General features: G+C 42.0%; 1 protein-coding gene across 12 annotated transcripts in view; it reads left to right on the forward strand.

Annotated features, from left to right (window-relative positions):
- Positions 1-17,052, forward strand: part of grik2 (glutamate receptor, ionotropic, kainate 2) — a 291,491-nt gene that overhangs the window by 104,863 nt on the left and 169,576 nt on the right. For all 12 annotated transcript variants that reach the window (XM_055503079.1, XM_055503080.1, XM_041067656.2 and 9 more), the window contains one exon: positions 14,758-14,939. In XM_055503079.1, the coding sequence (XP_055359054.1) occupies positions 14,758-14,939 (182 nt within the window). The remainder of the gene's footprint in view (positions 1-14,757; positions 14,940-17,052) is intronic.

Consider the following 17,052-nt stretch of genomic DNA (forward strand, 5'->3'; position numbering starts at 1 on the left):
CCCTTATGATTACTGTACACATTAATTGAACACTAAAAGAATAGAAATTGTCAACATAGCATTTTGTGTATTAACTCATTAAGATTCAAAAATACACCTTAACATTGTCAGGAACACTTGGAGGAGGACCCAAATGCACAGCGCAGACGAGGTATTGGGTTAATAAACAGCATTTATTGTCCAGGCGTAGTCAGGCAATCCGGGTCATACACCTTAAGTCACAGTTCTCAGGCACAAAAGGGAGCAGGCATGATCAGGTCCTGTAAACAGGCAGAGGTTCGACTCACAGGTAAACTCAGCAGAGGTACAGGCTAGGGCTAGGCAAAACTCAATGGTCAGACGGCCAGGACATTTACCACAAGATCCAAGGCGAAGGTACAGACGAGGGTCAGGCAGGAATCAGAGGTCAATGACGGACGTGATCAGAAAACGATATGACTATACTAGAATGCTGGAATGTGGTACTGAGACTCGACAATCTGGCAACTGTCTATGGTGAATACTGGCGCTTAAATCCACAGGTGAGTAATGACTGATGCGAGACAGGTGTGTGTAACTAGGACCGGGACGTGAAGCGGGAACTGACATAATGTGACATGCGGTAAACAGGAAGTCCTTTCAAACTAAAACAGAAAATGAAACTGGAACAAACAACATGACAACTAAGTTCTTTCAAAATAAAACTGAAAACAAAACCAGAACTTGACAAACATAACACATAACATTAATGAAATGCCATTGATTGTAATAAAGGCAATTAATGTATGTAAGCCATAACTTTCCAGTGGGGTTCTGTTGCATATAATTTTGAGCTAGCTTTCATGTTTTTGAATCTTGAATTGAACATTACACTAGGTGAATAAGAGAATCAGGCATTAACCAGAATGATGATACATATTGCTGCTTGTGTTGTGTCAGGATTCGTTCGGATGAGGACCCACATGCACAGCACAGTACAAGGTTTTCTGGTGTTAAGGAGTGTAGTTTATTCCAATATGCGGAGTAAAGTCCAGGCAGGGTCATACACAGGATCAGGCGTTGAATCGTGGTCGGGCAGGCAAGGTCGGTAACAGGCGGGTACAACACCAAGGCAGACAGAACAGGCAGGGATTAGGCAGGCTCAGAATCAGCAGTCCAGAAACAAGATACGTAAAACACGGCCGGACAGGATCAAAGAAACTGGGAACTATGACGGGTACACACAAACGACGATCTGGCGGAGAACTAAGGACACAGGTGGTGGTTAAATACAAAGTGGCTTGATTATTGATAAAGTGCAGGTGTGGATAACGACCAGGTGAAGCAGGGACAGCTGTGACAAGACAAAAACCGGAAGTAAAGCTCGAGCAGAAACAGAAATCAGGAGACTACCAAAATAAAACAGGAAACAACTAGACACAAAACCCAGATCGTGACATGTTGTCTTATAACCTCTATCATTTGTAGATGAAGGATAAAAACTAACTGTAGTAGTAAATACAGTGATTGTGAGCAAATTAAACACCAAATCAACTTTAGTAAATTTAAACTTTCACGTGGTGAAATATTCTCCTTCAAAAATAGTGTGTAAAATTACATAGAAACATACATGCATGACAAAAATATGAGCAAAGTAACATAAAATTAAGTCTAACACAGCATGGTTACAATTGATGTCTCGTAACAATCTGCTTCATCCTGTTGAACAGTAGTATTAGATTGTTTCCAACCTCTGTGCTGACGCATTGACTGTTCGTTGGGGTCCTTCAGGTTTTCCCAGCTGATCACAGAGACACTCGTGATTTGTTATCAGCACCAGGTTTGCCTCCCAATGTCGCCTGAGTCACTGTCACTCCTGTGATGTGAAGAGTCTACACGTCGTCCAGCGTCAGCAACTCAAGGCTGCTTGTGTGGGTATTTTCTCAAGAACGTGTGTGTAGATGTATGGTGTGATTCACCGGCGCAGCTTCAGGCGTCGCTTGGCTCACACCTTTAGCTGAACGGTCAACGCAGCCTCAGCTCAGTGCGTGTGTGTGTGCACAGTGAGGGTTGTCCTTCTCACATCTCCTGACTTCTGGTGGGTTTTCCCGTGCGGTGTGGATGGAGGGTCGGCTGTTGGATCCGGGACCTTCCTGCAGTGGATGGAGTGGATCCAAGTCGCCCTTTTTGCGACCTTCACAGCCGTGTGGGTCGTAAGAAGTCCTTCTAGAAGGGGCCTGCCACTGTTTGGAGTTCCAGTGCTTCCTCGTGAAGTCCATGACGATCACCTAGTCTCCTGGTTGAATGGTGTTCAGTGGTCCTGTCGCCTATTTTCACCTGTTGAGAAATCTGAATTGTGCTAAGCACATGTCATGCATCCCCCCTTTTGACACGTGGTCCGATACATGTGTCAACTCAGCAAAGTGAGGGAAAAAGTGTTTGGGCAGCACAGCTTGCCATCACTTAAACCAGACTCCATGGCTACAGGTGGAACATTCGTTTGCCAGAGTCTGCGTTCCTGTGAGATAGAAAATGTTTGAAGTACAGGGAGAGATGAGGAAGGAGAGGGTAGGGAGATTTGGAGAGGAAATGAGGATCAGGAGAGGGAACAAGGATGGGGGGAAAGAGGGGGTTGCCACGACTTTCGCAGCAGCGTCGGCAGCTGCATGTCAGCAGAAACAAAGTCATCACTGGCAGTGTGAGTCGGCACCAGAACCTTGAGTGGGGCCTCAAAGACAGTAAAGTTAGGAATGAAGTTCCTACAGTAAGAACTGTTGAGGAAATCTTCTTATAAAGAAATCAATCGGAGATCATTAGTGTGATAAACCATCTCAAAGTTTACTCTCATGTCGACACGGAGTGGATCACAATTACATCTAAGACGTAAGGCACATCTCACTATGTACAAAGTATCCACTCAAGGACTGAGGACACAAGACCTGTATTTATACCCTGTTACAAAACCCCCACATTAGCTGTTGACTGGTCTTTGATATACATGAGTGCAGTAAACCCCCCTTTACTTCCTTTAACAATATCCCCGTGGTCACTACAGTGAAACCCCACCATTTGATAACCAAATGCTTGATGACCCCCCAGGACCAACCCTCAGCCAGAGGCACAGCATTTCATGACAAACACAAAATTTCCCACATTCCTCTCTTTTTGACACTAAGTGTCAAACATACAAACAAGGGAAATTATTGTGAACATTTGAAGTTATTATCCATTTACTGTCTGTCTCTCCTTTAAGCCCTTGATATTCTGTCGGTGCTCGTCCACATTCATAGAGGGAAACATGGTTTCCCTACTCACAGAAGATTCCTTAAACCTGTTCTGTTTAAGGAGTTTCCAATGTTGCTCTTTTGTTGATTCCATCTCTGTTGTCCTTTTTTTTTCTTAATGTTGATTTGTTTCGCAATCTGAAGACATTCAAGCAGTTGAAGTTGATGTTCCACTGAATCTTCCACAGTCAGCAATTCCACCCTAGCAGAAGCATCGTGACGCTTTCATCAATTTTCTAGTCATCTGTGGTCCAAAACAGTAGGTCAGGTCAGCTCCTGCTTTGAGGGGAGAATCATGAAGGGAAGCTTAAAAGTAAAAAACTAAAAGCAGTTACACCCTGCACATAAATGACATCATCAATGACACAAAGCAGTAGCAGCTAATGCTGATAAAATTTAGTTAGATGTTAGTGTTGAATGTGAAGCGGAAAATAACCAGAGGAAAACCGAAACCGAAAGTACTACAAAATAAAACAGGAAACCAAACATGACATGTGAAAACAGAGTCCTTCAGAATAAAATGGGAAATAAAACCAAAACCTGACATAGTGTTAGAAAAATAGAAAAACAGTTTCTTAGTGTGAATTACTCCAAAGCAACTTTCTCAAGTGAAAACAGGAAACGTTTCATTAAAACTATAAATCCTGTAAAATTAAAAACATGTTCAAAGTAAAAGCAAAAACTGTTCTAAAAGCTATTGTGGAATAGTCTCGGTAACCATGTTGTTACTGTATTCAAACATTATAAAAATGTGAAGCAGAAAGTATCATAGGTTTCACTGTGAGGTCTTACTATGGCTCCTATGACAACTATATAAGACAGAATCATTTTAAATCTTTGTTTGTGAAAATAATAAAACAGTAGCTGATTCATTTTAAGGAATTTGAATAAAATGAGCATCAATAAATAATAGACTCCCGTTTAGTTCAAAACCAATCGTTTTGAAGGATCTAATCGTTCACCTTTTCAAACCTTAGCTTTGGAAGTTACAGCTGTTAAATAGTTCCTGGTAAATAGTACCTTGAGACTATTATTTATTTTTATTTTATGTTTTTTGACTGATTGATAATGTGTCATTGATCACAAATTTTAATCCAGTTTTGATTGTCATCTAGAAACCAACACTATCATTCTCAGAGAAGAAGAAATGGTCTAGGTTAACATCAATGATATTCAGTCTTTTTCAACTCTTAATATTGGATAAGAAATCAAAACCACTTTTAAAACACAAAAAATGTAAAAATTACAAATATTTAGACCTCCTCCCTTTTGATACATGGATTTAACCCATGAGTCAATTGTGCTAAAAAAAAGAGATGTTAGCATGTGTACCTGGATTAACCCAGGTTCACCCTTCATTAAAACCTGATTTCACAAAGATGATATGGATTGAAAATGACAAGAACAGAAATGATTGTATACTGTGGTCCTTCAAACATCTATATAAAAGCATCTCATTAGAAAAACTCATTTACTGCAGATATTCTAAGTTTAAAACAAACACAAGCATATAAAACAATCAAAAAATCCCCAAACAAGCAAAAACAAAACTATATACTGCATGTACACTGAATTCAGTAACACCTTCTATAACTCTTAGCAAGAAACATCTCTTTGTTTCTGTTTGTTAAATGAGACTTCCACAGAGCATGATTGGGTTAAATAAATGAAACAAAATAAAAATCTGTGTTGCAGTCAGAAGTCCAAGTCAAAAAGTCATGTATAGTCACAAAAAATAATCCCATGTAAATTGTTATATGGGAGAGATGTCTTCAAAATCGCAAATTCATGGACAGTAATACACTTCTAAAAACTGCAATTAAGATATCGCTTAGTGATTCTATTAAATGTTTTGTTTGTAAATTTAGCATCTCCAATATTCCAATATTTCTAGGAAAATATAATAGAATAGAATCAATCTTTTTGTAAACCTTCTGGAGGAAATAATCTGACCGCATAACAGAAATTAGCGCTGTAATGTTATAGCAAATCCCAATAACGTGAGTCAGAGATAACATGAATACGCTAGATTTCCATTCAGTTAGTAATCATTGATAAACCACCAGGACTGTCTGGGTGAAAACAGCTCCACATGGTTCTAAAGTTAATTAACCCTTTGGTGTGAGGACCAACAAGGTGGTGTTGAGGTGTCAAACAATGGAACCTTGGCTTAGAGACTCAAGTAAAATCTATTTAGATGTTATCTGTTTCAGTAAACATCCACATGAACCAGTATCTGGTCATAATTACTATCCCGTTTTATCATTATCATTAATATATTATCATCACTCTGGGATGAAAATGCACTATAGAAAAACTTGGTTAATCATCTTTTTTCTTATTAATCTTACACGCATGCTTTCCTTATAAAATATTTAAAAATTCAATTTCAATCCTACTGATTTCTTTTCAAAAACTTGTGGAGCATAAATTAATAGTCTGGATATAAAAACTACTCATTCTAAATTTACTGTTGAAATTTAGTATTGATTTGAGAAACATCCTAATAATTTATGCCTTCTCTATATGTTTCTATGTTCATGTCTGTGTGTTCTCTATGCTCTCACCTGTCGTCCACTGCTGTCTCTGTGGTTTAGCTGATTTTGATAAAATCCTTGGGTCTGGATCGAACTGGATCTGGTTCTTCTTGATTAGAACAGTCACATTATGATTCTGACCGCTCTGTCAGTGCTGTTGTCTTCTCCTTCATTCTTTTTCTTGGACCTTTCTCACACCGGTTGGTGTAAACTCCCATCACCTTCAGTCCTTTGAAGAGTCAGCAGCTGTTCTTCGTCTCCCAGTCACCAACACCTTCCTGTCTTCACTCTTGAGCATTTGTTGCATCTTCTCTTTTGTTCTGATTCTGGTGCATGTAATCAACAAACACCTACTGGAAGAAAATCCTTTTTTTTTCCTGGAAGGAGCAGTTAGTGAGAGTCTTGGTCTGTGTCCTGCATAGAGAGAGAGGTCAGAGAGTGTCCTTTCTCCTCCACTGTGGGTCTTCTGCTGCTATCAGCTTTTGTTGGTCCCAGATTCCTGTAGAGATGACGTCTCCTTGATGGATCAAAGCTCCTCATGCAGAGACAGCAGGGTACAGATCCCTGATTCCTCCCGTACTTGCTAATTTCTCCCCATTGTTCACTCATTGCTCAAAATGTTATTTCTTTGGATCACCACAGGCACCACTGTGGCCTTCACCTTCCAAGCATTCTCCAGTTCCTCTCTGAGCCCTTGGTATTTCTCTAGTTTTTCATGTTCCTTTTTCCTGATGTTGCCATCGCTTGGTATTGCCACATCCACCACTACGGCTTTCCTCTGCTCTTTATCCACCACCACAATGTCTGGTTGGTTCGCCATTACCATTCTGTCAGTCTGGATCTGGAAGTCCCACAGGATCTAGCTCGCTCGTTCTCTACCACCTTGGGAGGTGTTTCCCACTTTGACCTTGGGGTTTCCAGTCCATACTCCGCGCAGATGTTCCTGTATACTATGCCATCCACTTGGTTATGGCGTTCCATGTATGCTTTCCCTGCCAGCATCTTACACCCTGCAGTTATGTGCTGGACCGTCTCAGGGGCCTCTTTGCACATTCTACACCTTGGGTCTTGTCTGGTGTGGTAGATCTGGGCCTCTATGGCTCTGGTGCTCAGGGCCTGCTCCTGTGCAGCCAGGATGAGTGCCTCTGTGCTGTCCTTCAGCCCAGCCCTTTCAAGCCATTGGTAGGATTTGTTGAGATCAGCCACTTCAGTTATGTTCCGGTGGTACATCCCATGCAAGGGCTTGTCCTCCCATGGTGGTCCCTCTTCCAGCATCTCATCCTCTGTGCTCCACTGCCTGAGACATTCACTCAGCACGTCATCTGTCGGGGCCTTATCCTTGATGTACTTATGGATCTTGGATGTTTCATCCTGGATAGTGGCTCTCACGCTCACTAGTCCTCGGCCTCCTTCCTTGCGGCTAGCGTACAGTCTCAGGGTGCTGGATTTGGGGTGGAACCCTCCATGCATGGTGAGGAGCTTTCGTGTCTTAACATCTGTGCTCTGTATCTCTTCCTTTGGCCACCTTATTATTCCCGCAGGGTATCTGATCACTGGCAGTGCGTAGCTGTTTATTGCCCGGGATTTGTTCTTGCAGGACAGAGTTGGAGTTGGAGAGTAGGAAAGGACAGAGTTGGAGAAAGCGGGGTGGGTGGGGGGGTGGGGGGGGGGTGCAACTACTGGAAAGAAAAAGACACTAAACATGGAACAATGATAGAAGATTATTGGATAGAAGAGTTAGAAGGAAACAAAGGAGCTCAGTGTATAAATTAAGTCCCCCAGGAGTCTTTGTCTAATGCAGCTTAACTAAGAGATGGTTCCTGTGACTAACAATCATTGCCAATTACCTGAAAAATCTCTAACGATAAGCTTTATCAAAAAGGAAGGTTTTAAGCCTTATCTTAAAGGTGGAGAGTGTGTCAGCTTCTCGAACCTGAGCAGGGAGCTGGAGGAGCTTGGTAGCTAAAGGCTCTGCCTGACGTTCTACATTGAAAGACTTTAAGAACCACAAGTATCCCAGCACTCTGAGAACGAAGCGTTCTGCTGGGATCATAAGGAACTATGAGGTCTTTGCTGTTAGAGCATCCTACAAGTAAGGAGTTACAGCAGTCCAGCCTAGATGTAAAAAATGCATGAATCAGTTTCTCTGCATCGCTCTGAGACAGGATGCTTCTTATTTTAGGTATATTTCTAAGATAAAAGTAGGCGGTTCTAGAGATGTAAAAGAAAGATCCTGGTCAAAGATGACACCAAGGTTTCTCACAGTAGAATCTGAAGCTAATGTCATGTCATCCAAAGTAACTATCTGACTTAACAGTGTCTCTCTGTAATTTTTAGGGCCAATAATAAGAACCTCATTTTCTTGGGACATCCAAGGATTTGATGTCTTTTATACTTTGAATTTTGACTAGTTGATCTGTTTCATTTGGTTCCAAAGACATATATAGCTGAATATGATCTGCATAACAATGAATTTTAAAATGCTTGACTAATGATATCACCTAGAGGAGACATATATAGGCTGAACAGAATTGGACCAAGCACAGAACCTTATGGTACTCCATAGCTAATCCTTGAGCATGTGGAGGATTTTTCATTAACATGAACAAACTGGAATCTGTTCAACAAATAGGACTTAAACCAGTGCTGTTCCTTTAATGCCGATTCTATGTTCTAATCTCTGTAATAGAAGGTTGTGATCAATTGTACCAAATGCAGCACTAAGATCTAACAGGACAAGGACAGAGACCAGGCCATTGTCTGAAGCTAAGAGAAGATAATTAGTGACTCTAACCAGAGTTGTTTCTGTGCTATAATGTTTTCTAAATCCTGACTGAAAATCTTCATACAGGTTATTCCTACTCAGGTGATCAGATATTTGTTTAGCTATGATTTTTTTCTAAAATCTTAGAGATAAATGGTAAATTTGAAATTAGCCTATAGTTGGCTAGTTCTTCAGGATCCAGAGTAGTTTTTTTTTCAATAAAGGTTTGACCACAGCCACCACAGCTTCTACTTCCGCCTCTCGAGGAGGGCAAACATGTTTTCTCTCTGCTCCTACTCTACTTTTGCTTGCAGTGCCCTTGTCCTGTCTCTTCTGAGCACCCTGATCTGCTATTCTGGAATAACATTTTTTTAACATAGAACTAATCAACTTGTCACTCAGCGCATTGGACAAAGTTTTCTCACAAAGAAAAGAATCTCTGGGAGAGCCGGTCTGCCCCTTGGGGACTCTTGCCTCCGGCTACGTGCAGGACGCGTGGGATTCCTGGTGCCCCGTGTGTCTGAAGCCTCTGTCTATCGAGGATGCAGAGGATCTATTCATATTTTGGACCTTGATAACATGGCTACTCATGATTGGACTTGGAGGCGCCCTGCTTTATCGGAAGATTGGAAAATCTGTGGCTGGCTTATTGGCATGTCCACCTGCCGTGGAGCTACAAACGCCGGTGGGGGCCATGGTTAATCGGCTGACGGAATTACACCAGAGGATGGTCTGAATTGATGGACTGAGAGGTACCATCTCAGCTCGTTCGGATGATTTGTATCAGAGGATGACCCAGATTGAGGGACTGATTAGTAACATCTCAGCACGTTCGGATGCCCGGATTGCAGGACTGACCAGTAAGATCTCAGCCCGTTCGGAGGACAAGAGACAGACGGATAACATCTGCAGACAGACTGAACACTTGGTGAATCTGGTGACAGCCTTGTTTGACAGGCTTGAGGAGATGTCACGGGTAACCCATGGTCCCACAAGAGGCGATGAAGCCCTGAGTTCTGACTGATTGGACTATTGATCTAGACAAATTAGTCATGGATTGTTAAAATGTACTGGAATAGGCTCTTTATTAATCTGTCCTTTCTCCCTCACCCCTCCCTTCCCGGGTCCAATCTAGCTCACCAGCTGTGCCTCTATCTATCTTCTTGGTCTTGTTGTGTCTCCTTCCAAGGACAATTGTTGGACTGGCATGTACACATCTGGTCGGTCTTTGTCATACCTCTATAAACATCACTTCACTACACTGATGCACATACAACATGCAACTTGCCTCCACTATCAGCGGGGACGTGGCGTCGCAAATGGCTGCCTGGGTGTGCCAACACCAAGACAAGTTCCTAGTTCTGTAAAGGGCACTTTTACAGGACCTGGCAATAAAGCTCTTTCTGAAAGCTCTTTCTAAAGCCTGTGGTACATAGCCTATTAGTAAAGTTTGATTGATTTAACTTAATATCGACAAGCTGATTAAAGGCAAAACTTCTTTAAGTAATCTGGTTGGGATTGGGTCTAAAAGACAAGTGGACGACTTGGAAGAGTTGATTATTAAGGTTAACCCTATATAAGTAATGGGGCAGAAGCTGTCTAGGTAAGACAGGGGACTTGGTCAATTCAAAGCTGATGGATCTAGATGGTGATTTCTGTCAATTGGAGGAAGACGCTGATCAATGTTTTCTCTAATGGTGATAATTTTATTACAGAAGTAGTTCATGAAGTCATAGCTGTGTTGAGCCTACTATCCCCTTAAATCTCAGCAGTGCTGAAAAGACACCTGGGTTTTTTTTTTTTCCTCAATTAAGGTGGAATATGTTTTTCTAGCATTTCTTCTAGCTCTCAAATGAGTTACATGTAGAACTATGTTTAGGTTTAGGAGTAATTAATAACTCTGAGTTATGAATTGCTGCTACTTTTCCACCTCCACCTGTACTTCTAGGAACATGATAGTTGATGTGACTCATTGGAGTCCATTCATTTTAAACTAACGTATTCATCCTGCTGCAGCCAGGTTTCAGTGAAACAGAACAGATCTATGTGATGGTCACTTATCAGGTGTTTTATTAATGATTTAGATGAGAGAGATCTGATGTTTAATAAACCACACTTTATTTGCTTACTGTTACTTTGTTTTTTAAGAGGAATCATTATGATGTGTATTAAATTCTGGTAAGTCTGTATCTCTTCCTTTGGCCACCGTATTATTCCCGCAGGGTATCTGATCACGGGCAAAGCGTAGCTATAATTTGGCTGTTGCCGGTTTCCTTGTTGCCTGTTCACGGTTGCCATTTGCCTGTGCTATTCCAAGCAACTAGTAGCTCAGTGTACCAACATCCACAAACGGCAACTGCTATCACAACTTGAGATTGACGAGATACAACACAAATGCTACGGCAAGGGGGAGCCAGGACGCTAGGTCAGAGGGGAGGTTTCACCATCTCCCCAACCGGAAATTGGGTACGAAGCCCCAATGAGCACAGATACGCTGAGCGAGGCAGCGACTGAACTGAAAGATAAGATCATGGCGAGATTGAACAGGCAACCCCGAAGCCAACTACAACGACTAAGTGAAGTATCATCAGAAAGTCTCATGGAAGACGTGAATGCAGCATTGAGAGTGAATCCTAATAACAACAATCACAGAAACCAATGAGCTGATATATGCTTCAGCATCAGTGATGCTAGAGGTGCTTGGCTATAAGAGCAACCATGGGAGCCATGAGAAACAATACCCACCATGGAAACGAAGGTTGGAGGCAAAAATCAAGGCAGCTCGGAGGGAAATGAGCCAAATGACAGAGGCCCAGAGAGGTGCAATGAAAAGACCGATGCCCAAGAGGTACAGCCAGATGACCATACCTGAAGCACTCGAAACTGCCAAGCAAAGGCTACAAGCCTTGGCCAGCTGCCTAAAGAGATACACCAGGGACAACGAAGCCAGACGAATCAACCGGCTCTTTGCAACACAACCTGCGAAAGTGTACTCTCACAGGCAGGGTAATAACAACAGAGCAGACCCACCAAGGCTGGAAGCTGAACAGTACTGGAAAGGTATATGGGAGAGGGAGGCATCACACAACAGTGATGCACAGTGGGTGGTGGATCTGAGGGAAGACCACAGCAACCTCCCTGAAAAGAATCCAGTGACTATCACAGTGGCAGACATCCAACAAAGAGTCTCAGGTATGAAAAACTGGACAGCATGATCCTGACACGATCCACGCCTACTGGCTAAAGAAGCTCACTGCAATCCATGAGCGCCTGGCAGGACAAATGAACCAGCTGCTAAGGGATGGGACTCACCCTGAATGGCTAACCAAAGGGCGAACAATCCTGATAATGAAGGATCCCTCAAAGGGTACAGTCCCATCCAACTACCGGCCAATAACCTGCCTCTCCACAACATGGAAGCTCATGTCAGGCATCATCGCAGCTAAGATAAGTGGGCACATGGGTCAATACATGAGCGAAGCACAGAAGGGCATTGGTAAGGATATCAGAGGAGCCAAACACCAACTCCTGGTTGACAGAACAGTTGCCCAAGACTGCAGAATGCGACACACACACCTGCGCACAGCCTGGATTGACTACAAGAAAGCCTATGACTCAATGCCACACACATGGATCACTGAATGCTTGGAGCTGTACAACATCAATAGAACTCTAAGGGCCTTCATTGCAAACTCGATGAGGTTGTGGAGAACCACCCTTGAAGCCAATGGGAAGCCACTTGCCCAAGTATCCATCAAATGTGGCATATACCAAGGAGATGCACTGTCCCCACTGCTGTTCTGCATAGGTCTGAACCCTCTCAGCCAAATAATAAACAAGACTGGCTATGGATACCGACTCCGGAACGGGGCCACCATAAGTCACCTCCTCTACATGGATGACATCAAGCTGTACGCCAAGAGTGAGCGAGACATCGACTCGCTGATCCACACCACCAGAATCTACAGCTCGGACATCGGGATGTCATTCGGACTCGAGAAATGTGGGAGGATGGTGACAAAGAGAGGCAAGGTAACCCACACAGAAGGGGTCTCACTCCCAGAAGGAACAATAGCAGACATTGAGGACAATTACAAGTACCTTGGAATACCACAGGCAAACGGCAACCTTGAACAGGCAACAAGGAATGCGGCAACAGCCAAATACCTCCAATGAGTAAGGCAAGTCCTAAGAAGCCAGCTCAATGGCAAGAACAAATCCCGGGCAATAAACAGTTACGCTCTGCCAGTGATCAGATACCCTGCAGGAATAATAAGGTGGCCAAAGGAAGAGATACAGACCACAGATGTTAAGACACGAAAGCTCCTCACCATGCACGGAGGGTTCCACCCCAAATCCAGCACCCTGAGACTGTACGCTAGCCGCAAGGAAGGAGGCCGAGGACTAGTGAGCGTGAGAGCCACTATCCAGGATGAAACATCCAAGATCCTTAAGTACATCAAGGATAAGGCCCCGACAGATGACGTGCTGAGTGAATGTCTCAGGCAGTGGAGAACAGAGGATGAGATGCTGAAAGAGGGACCATCATGGGAGGACAAGCCCTTGCACGGGATGTACCACCAGAACATAACTGAAGTGGCTGATCTCAACAAATCCTACCAATGGCTTGAAAGGGCTGGGCTGAAGGACAGCACAGAGGCACTCATCCTGGCTGCACAGGAGCAGGCCCTGAGCACCAGAGCCATAGAGGCCCAGATCTACCACACCAGACAAGACCCAAGGTGTAGGCTGTGCAAAGAGGCCCCAGAGACGGTCCAGCACATAACTGCAGGGTGTAAGATGCTGGCAGGCAAAGCATACATGGAACGCCATAACCAAGTGGCTGGCATAGTATACAGGAACATCTGCGCGGAGTATGGACTGGAAACCCCAAGGTCAAAGTGGGAAACACCTCCCAAGGTGGTAGAGAACGAGCGAGCCAAGATCCTGTGGGACTTTCAGATCCAGACTGACAGAATGGTAATGGCGAACCAACCAGACATTGTGGTGGTGGATAAAGAGCAGAGGAAAGCCGTAGTGGTGGATGTGGCAATACCAAGCGATGGCAACATCAGGAAAAAGGAACATGAGAAACTAGAGAAATACCAAGGGCTCAGAGAAGAACTGGAGAAGGCTTGGAAGGTGAAGGCCACAGTGGTGCCTGTGGTGATCGGAGCACTAGGGGCTGTGACCCCCAAACTGGAGGAGTGGCTACGACAGATCCCTGGAAAAACATCCGAAATCTCAGTCCAGAAAAGTGCAGTCCTAGGAACAGCAAAGATACTGCGCAGAACCCTCAAGCTCCCTGGCCTCTGGTAGAGGACCCGAGCTTGGAAAGTGGATGAGACCACCCGCGGAGGGTGAGAATAGAGTGTATATATATATATATATATATATATATATATATATATATATATATATATATATATATATATATATATATATATATATATATATATATATATATATATATATAACCAAAGTGAACACCCCACAATATGCTTATCATAATTATAATGTCATTCAACAAGAATTAGATGCATATTATTACATGTCCTAGTTTTGCTGGTAACTGTGGCATATTCCTTTTATGCAGCAAAGAAACGATTGAACCACTGAGAGGAGAACAAGTTATTAGATATCACAGTGGCTTATTTGTCAAAATTAAGATGTTTGTGCTTTAGCTGTAGTCCCTGTCAATTTTCCTTGCAAGCTTGACTTCAAACATTTCCGAAACTGAACCGTGAGTGGCCTCTAGAGAAAGAGAGGAATCCATAGCAAGTGCATAATCAATCTTATCTAACATGATTGATGACTGTCAGGTAATGTGTAGGAATCATGTATGTCTTTGAAATAATTTTCATACTGTTGGATTAAGGTCTGCTGGTGATGGTGCTGCTGGTACTCAAAGCCTGTTTAGATGTATAGGATTACATAAGGAGGACAAAAAGAACAGATATAGTGTAAGGATAGTGTATAGTAGAAGACAGCAGGGAGGGATAAATAAATTGTCAACAAGTATACTGTATTGTCCTCAATCTAACCTCTTAAAACCACCACTAAAACAATAGCACTAATATTTGAAAATTTTAATTTTTAAAATTCTCATAGGAGCCAGATTGGCCCAATTACAGCTGAGTTCATAATTTTACATCTAAATATCAATGACAGTATGACATTTTATTCATTATTATTATTATTTTTAATTTTACAGGTTTAATTCGGTTGCAAGAACTAATAAAGGCACCATCACGATACAACATCCGGTTAAAGATCCGGCAACTGCCCACTGAGACTAAGGATGCTAAGCCCCTTTTAAAGGAGATGAAGAGGGGGAAGGAGTTCCATATCATCTTTGATTGCGGGCACGAAATGGCTGCTGGAATCCTAAAACAGGTGTGTTCATGTGTGTATATATACGTGTTCATAAATGTGTCTGATTGTGTATGTGTCTGTAAATGTCTGCAAATTTCTACGTTCTGCATCCTAATAAAAATAAGTATTTTTTTTAATGATAGTAAAGTAAATGAGACAGTTGTGCTGTGAATGTCTGAATAAACATGTTTCCATCATCAGTCAGATGCACATGGGAAGAATACAAAATTAACAGAAACAGGTGAGCTAATGGGAAGGTGAACATTTGGAGTCGTTTTACTTTGGTCTTTATAACTCTATGGATGGTTTTACACCACAAGTTCGCAACTGCACATTTTAGGCCACCAGTTGGAATGTAAAATGGTAGCTCAGTTGTCACACTATTCTCTAAGAAGGCCAGCAAGTGCAACTCAAGTCAACTCACTTTCTATTCAATCATTCAGCTTTTAATAGACTTCAGCATGCGGTTACATCTATGATCTATTGAGCATTATGGTGACCTTGGTGTGAGTCTATTATGTTTTAAATAATGCAGTATGTTGACCCTGGAATCGATCAGACAGTCTTTGGAGCAGATGCACTATTGCATAAGATGTTTGTAAACTTGTAGACTACAGTTGAATCCATTGGGACCCAATTAAGACCAATGTACACGCTTGTAATTAGGTTGTAAAAACAATGTGCTAAATTATGTTATGGCCCTGTCTAGGTAGGGCACGTGCAATTTGTGGTTGCGTTGGTCATAATTTCCTCAAGAGAAATCCAAAGAAGAAGGTTTTCCCAGTAGTTTTATGTCAGGAGCTGGCAGACAAAGTCTTACACCTTACATATTTTTTCAGAAAACATGGTTAATCATTATCATCATTTGTAAATTGTATGTAATAGTATCTGTAGCTGTTGGCTTCAATTCAGTAAGTTTTTATTTACCTAAAATTAACTCTCACAACATGGTTAATTTAACATAACTTCATCACTCTCCAATGGTTTTTAATCAATGCCTGAGTGATGGAAGGTCAAGAACACCTTTTAATCAAAAATGGCCTAATCTCATTACATAAAATACCAATAAGTTAGAGATAAGGATTCTTTGTTTGCTATGGCCAACTTGTAGACAATAACACCATGAGACTAGTTCAAAGAAACATCTTGATATCTGTTTTTCCAGTCTGGAAATTTGCTTGATTGAATAATCCGATGAGATCATAAATAATTTCAGATACAATGAATGTGAGAGATGCTACAATAGTGTCTGATTTTGCATGACATTGTAAAAGCATAAGATGAAAACTGCTTGATCAAAGGAGTAATAAAAACAGGTTTTTAAAGGAAGTAGTAATTAAGCGCCTCATATTTTTGCCTCCTGCATGCCTAGTGACTATCCATGGCTCCCATTACTTAACCCATCAACCTGCACTAGTACCGTACATATTTCCCTAATTTTAGTGTAAAAGTGAAGCTAAAATAGCTGGGGACAAGTGGAGAGCTCTCACCTACTTTGCCTTTTGAAACATACATTATGGCATATTTCTAGCTCTATCAGCACAAAATGTAGGAGAGTGAGTGGGCAGAATGCCGGAGGTTTTCTCAAGCTTCTTCTGATATCAGGGACCATTATGGCTTTGTGTCTGTCTAATTATCCTTTGCACACGGTCTTAATCTGCGATTCATATTGGTTTAGTGGGAGTCTCAACATGGGAGAAAGAACTCTGACACCACTATATAGTTACAGTCAGCTGGGGCATACAGCACACACACACACACGTGACGTGTGTCATTTCATTTGCGCATTTCTGGAGCGAGATAGTTTTGGTAATCATGTACAGTAAATGAGCACATATTCATGAACTTTGTAAGACAAGCGAGACAAAGGACTAAGCATTTGAAAAGCCATGTCTTTATGCAGTGTCTGTGGATCTCTTTTTGGTGGTTTCACTCTAGTGCATGAAGCGCAAATGAAACAAATTAATGGTGTCCATTCATGCACATTGTCCTATGCTCAAGTTTAAAATGGTATGCCTTATCATAATTATTCTGTATATTTTTATCATATTGTTGTAGTGTAAAAAATGTGTTTGAAAAGGTTTTTCACTTGAAATACAGTATACAGTATATTTGTAATAAGTATTCTTTGACA

Source organism: Betta splendens, chromosome 16 (genome assembly GCF_900634795.4).
Source record: "Betta splendens chromosome 16, fBetSpl5.4, whole genome shotgun sequence".
In the NCBI taxonomy this organism is placed as follows: Eukaryota; Metazoa; Chordata; class Actinopteri; order Anabantiformes; family Osphronemidae; genus Betta; species Betta splendens.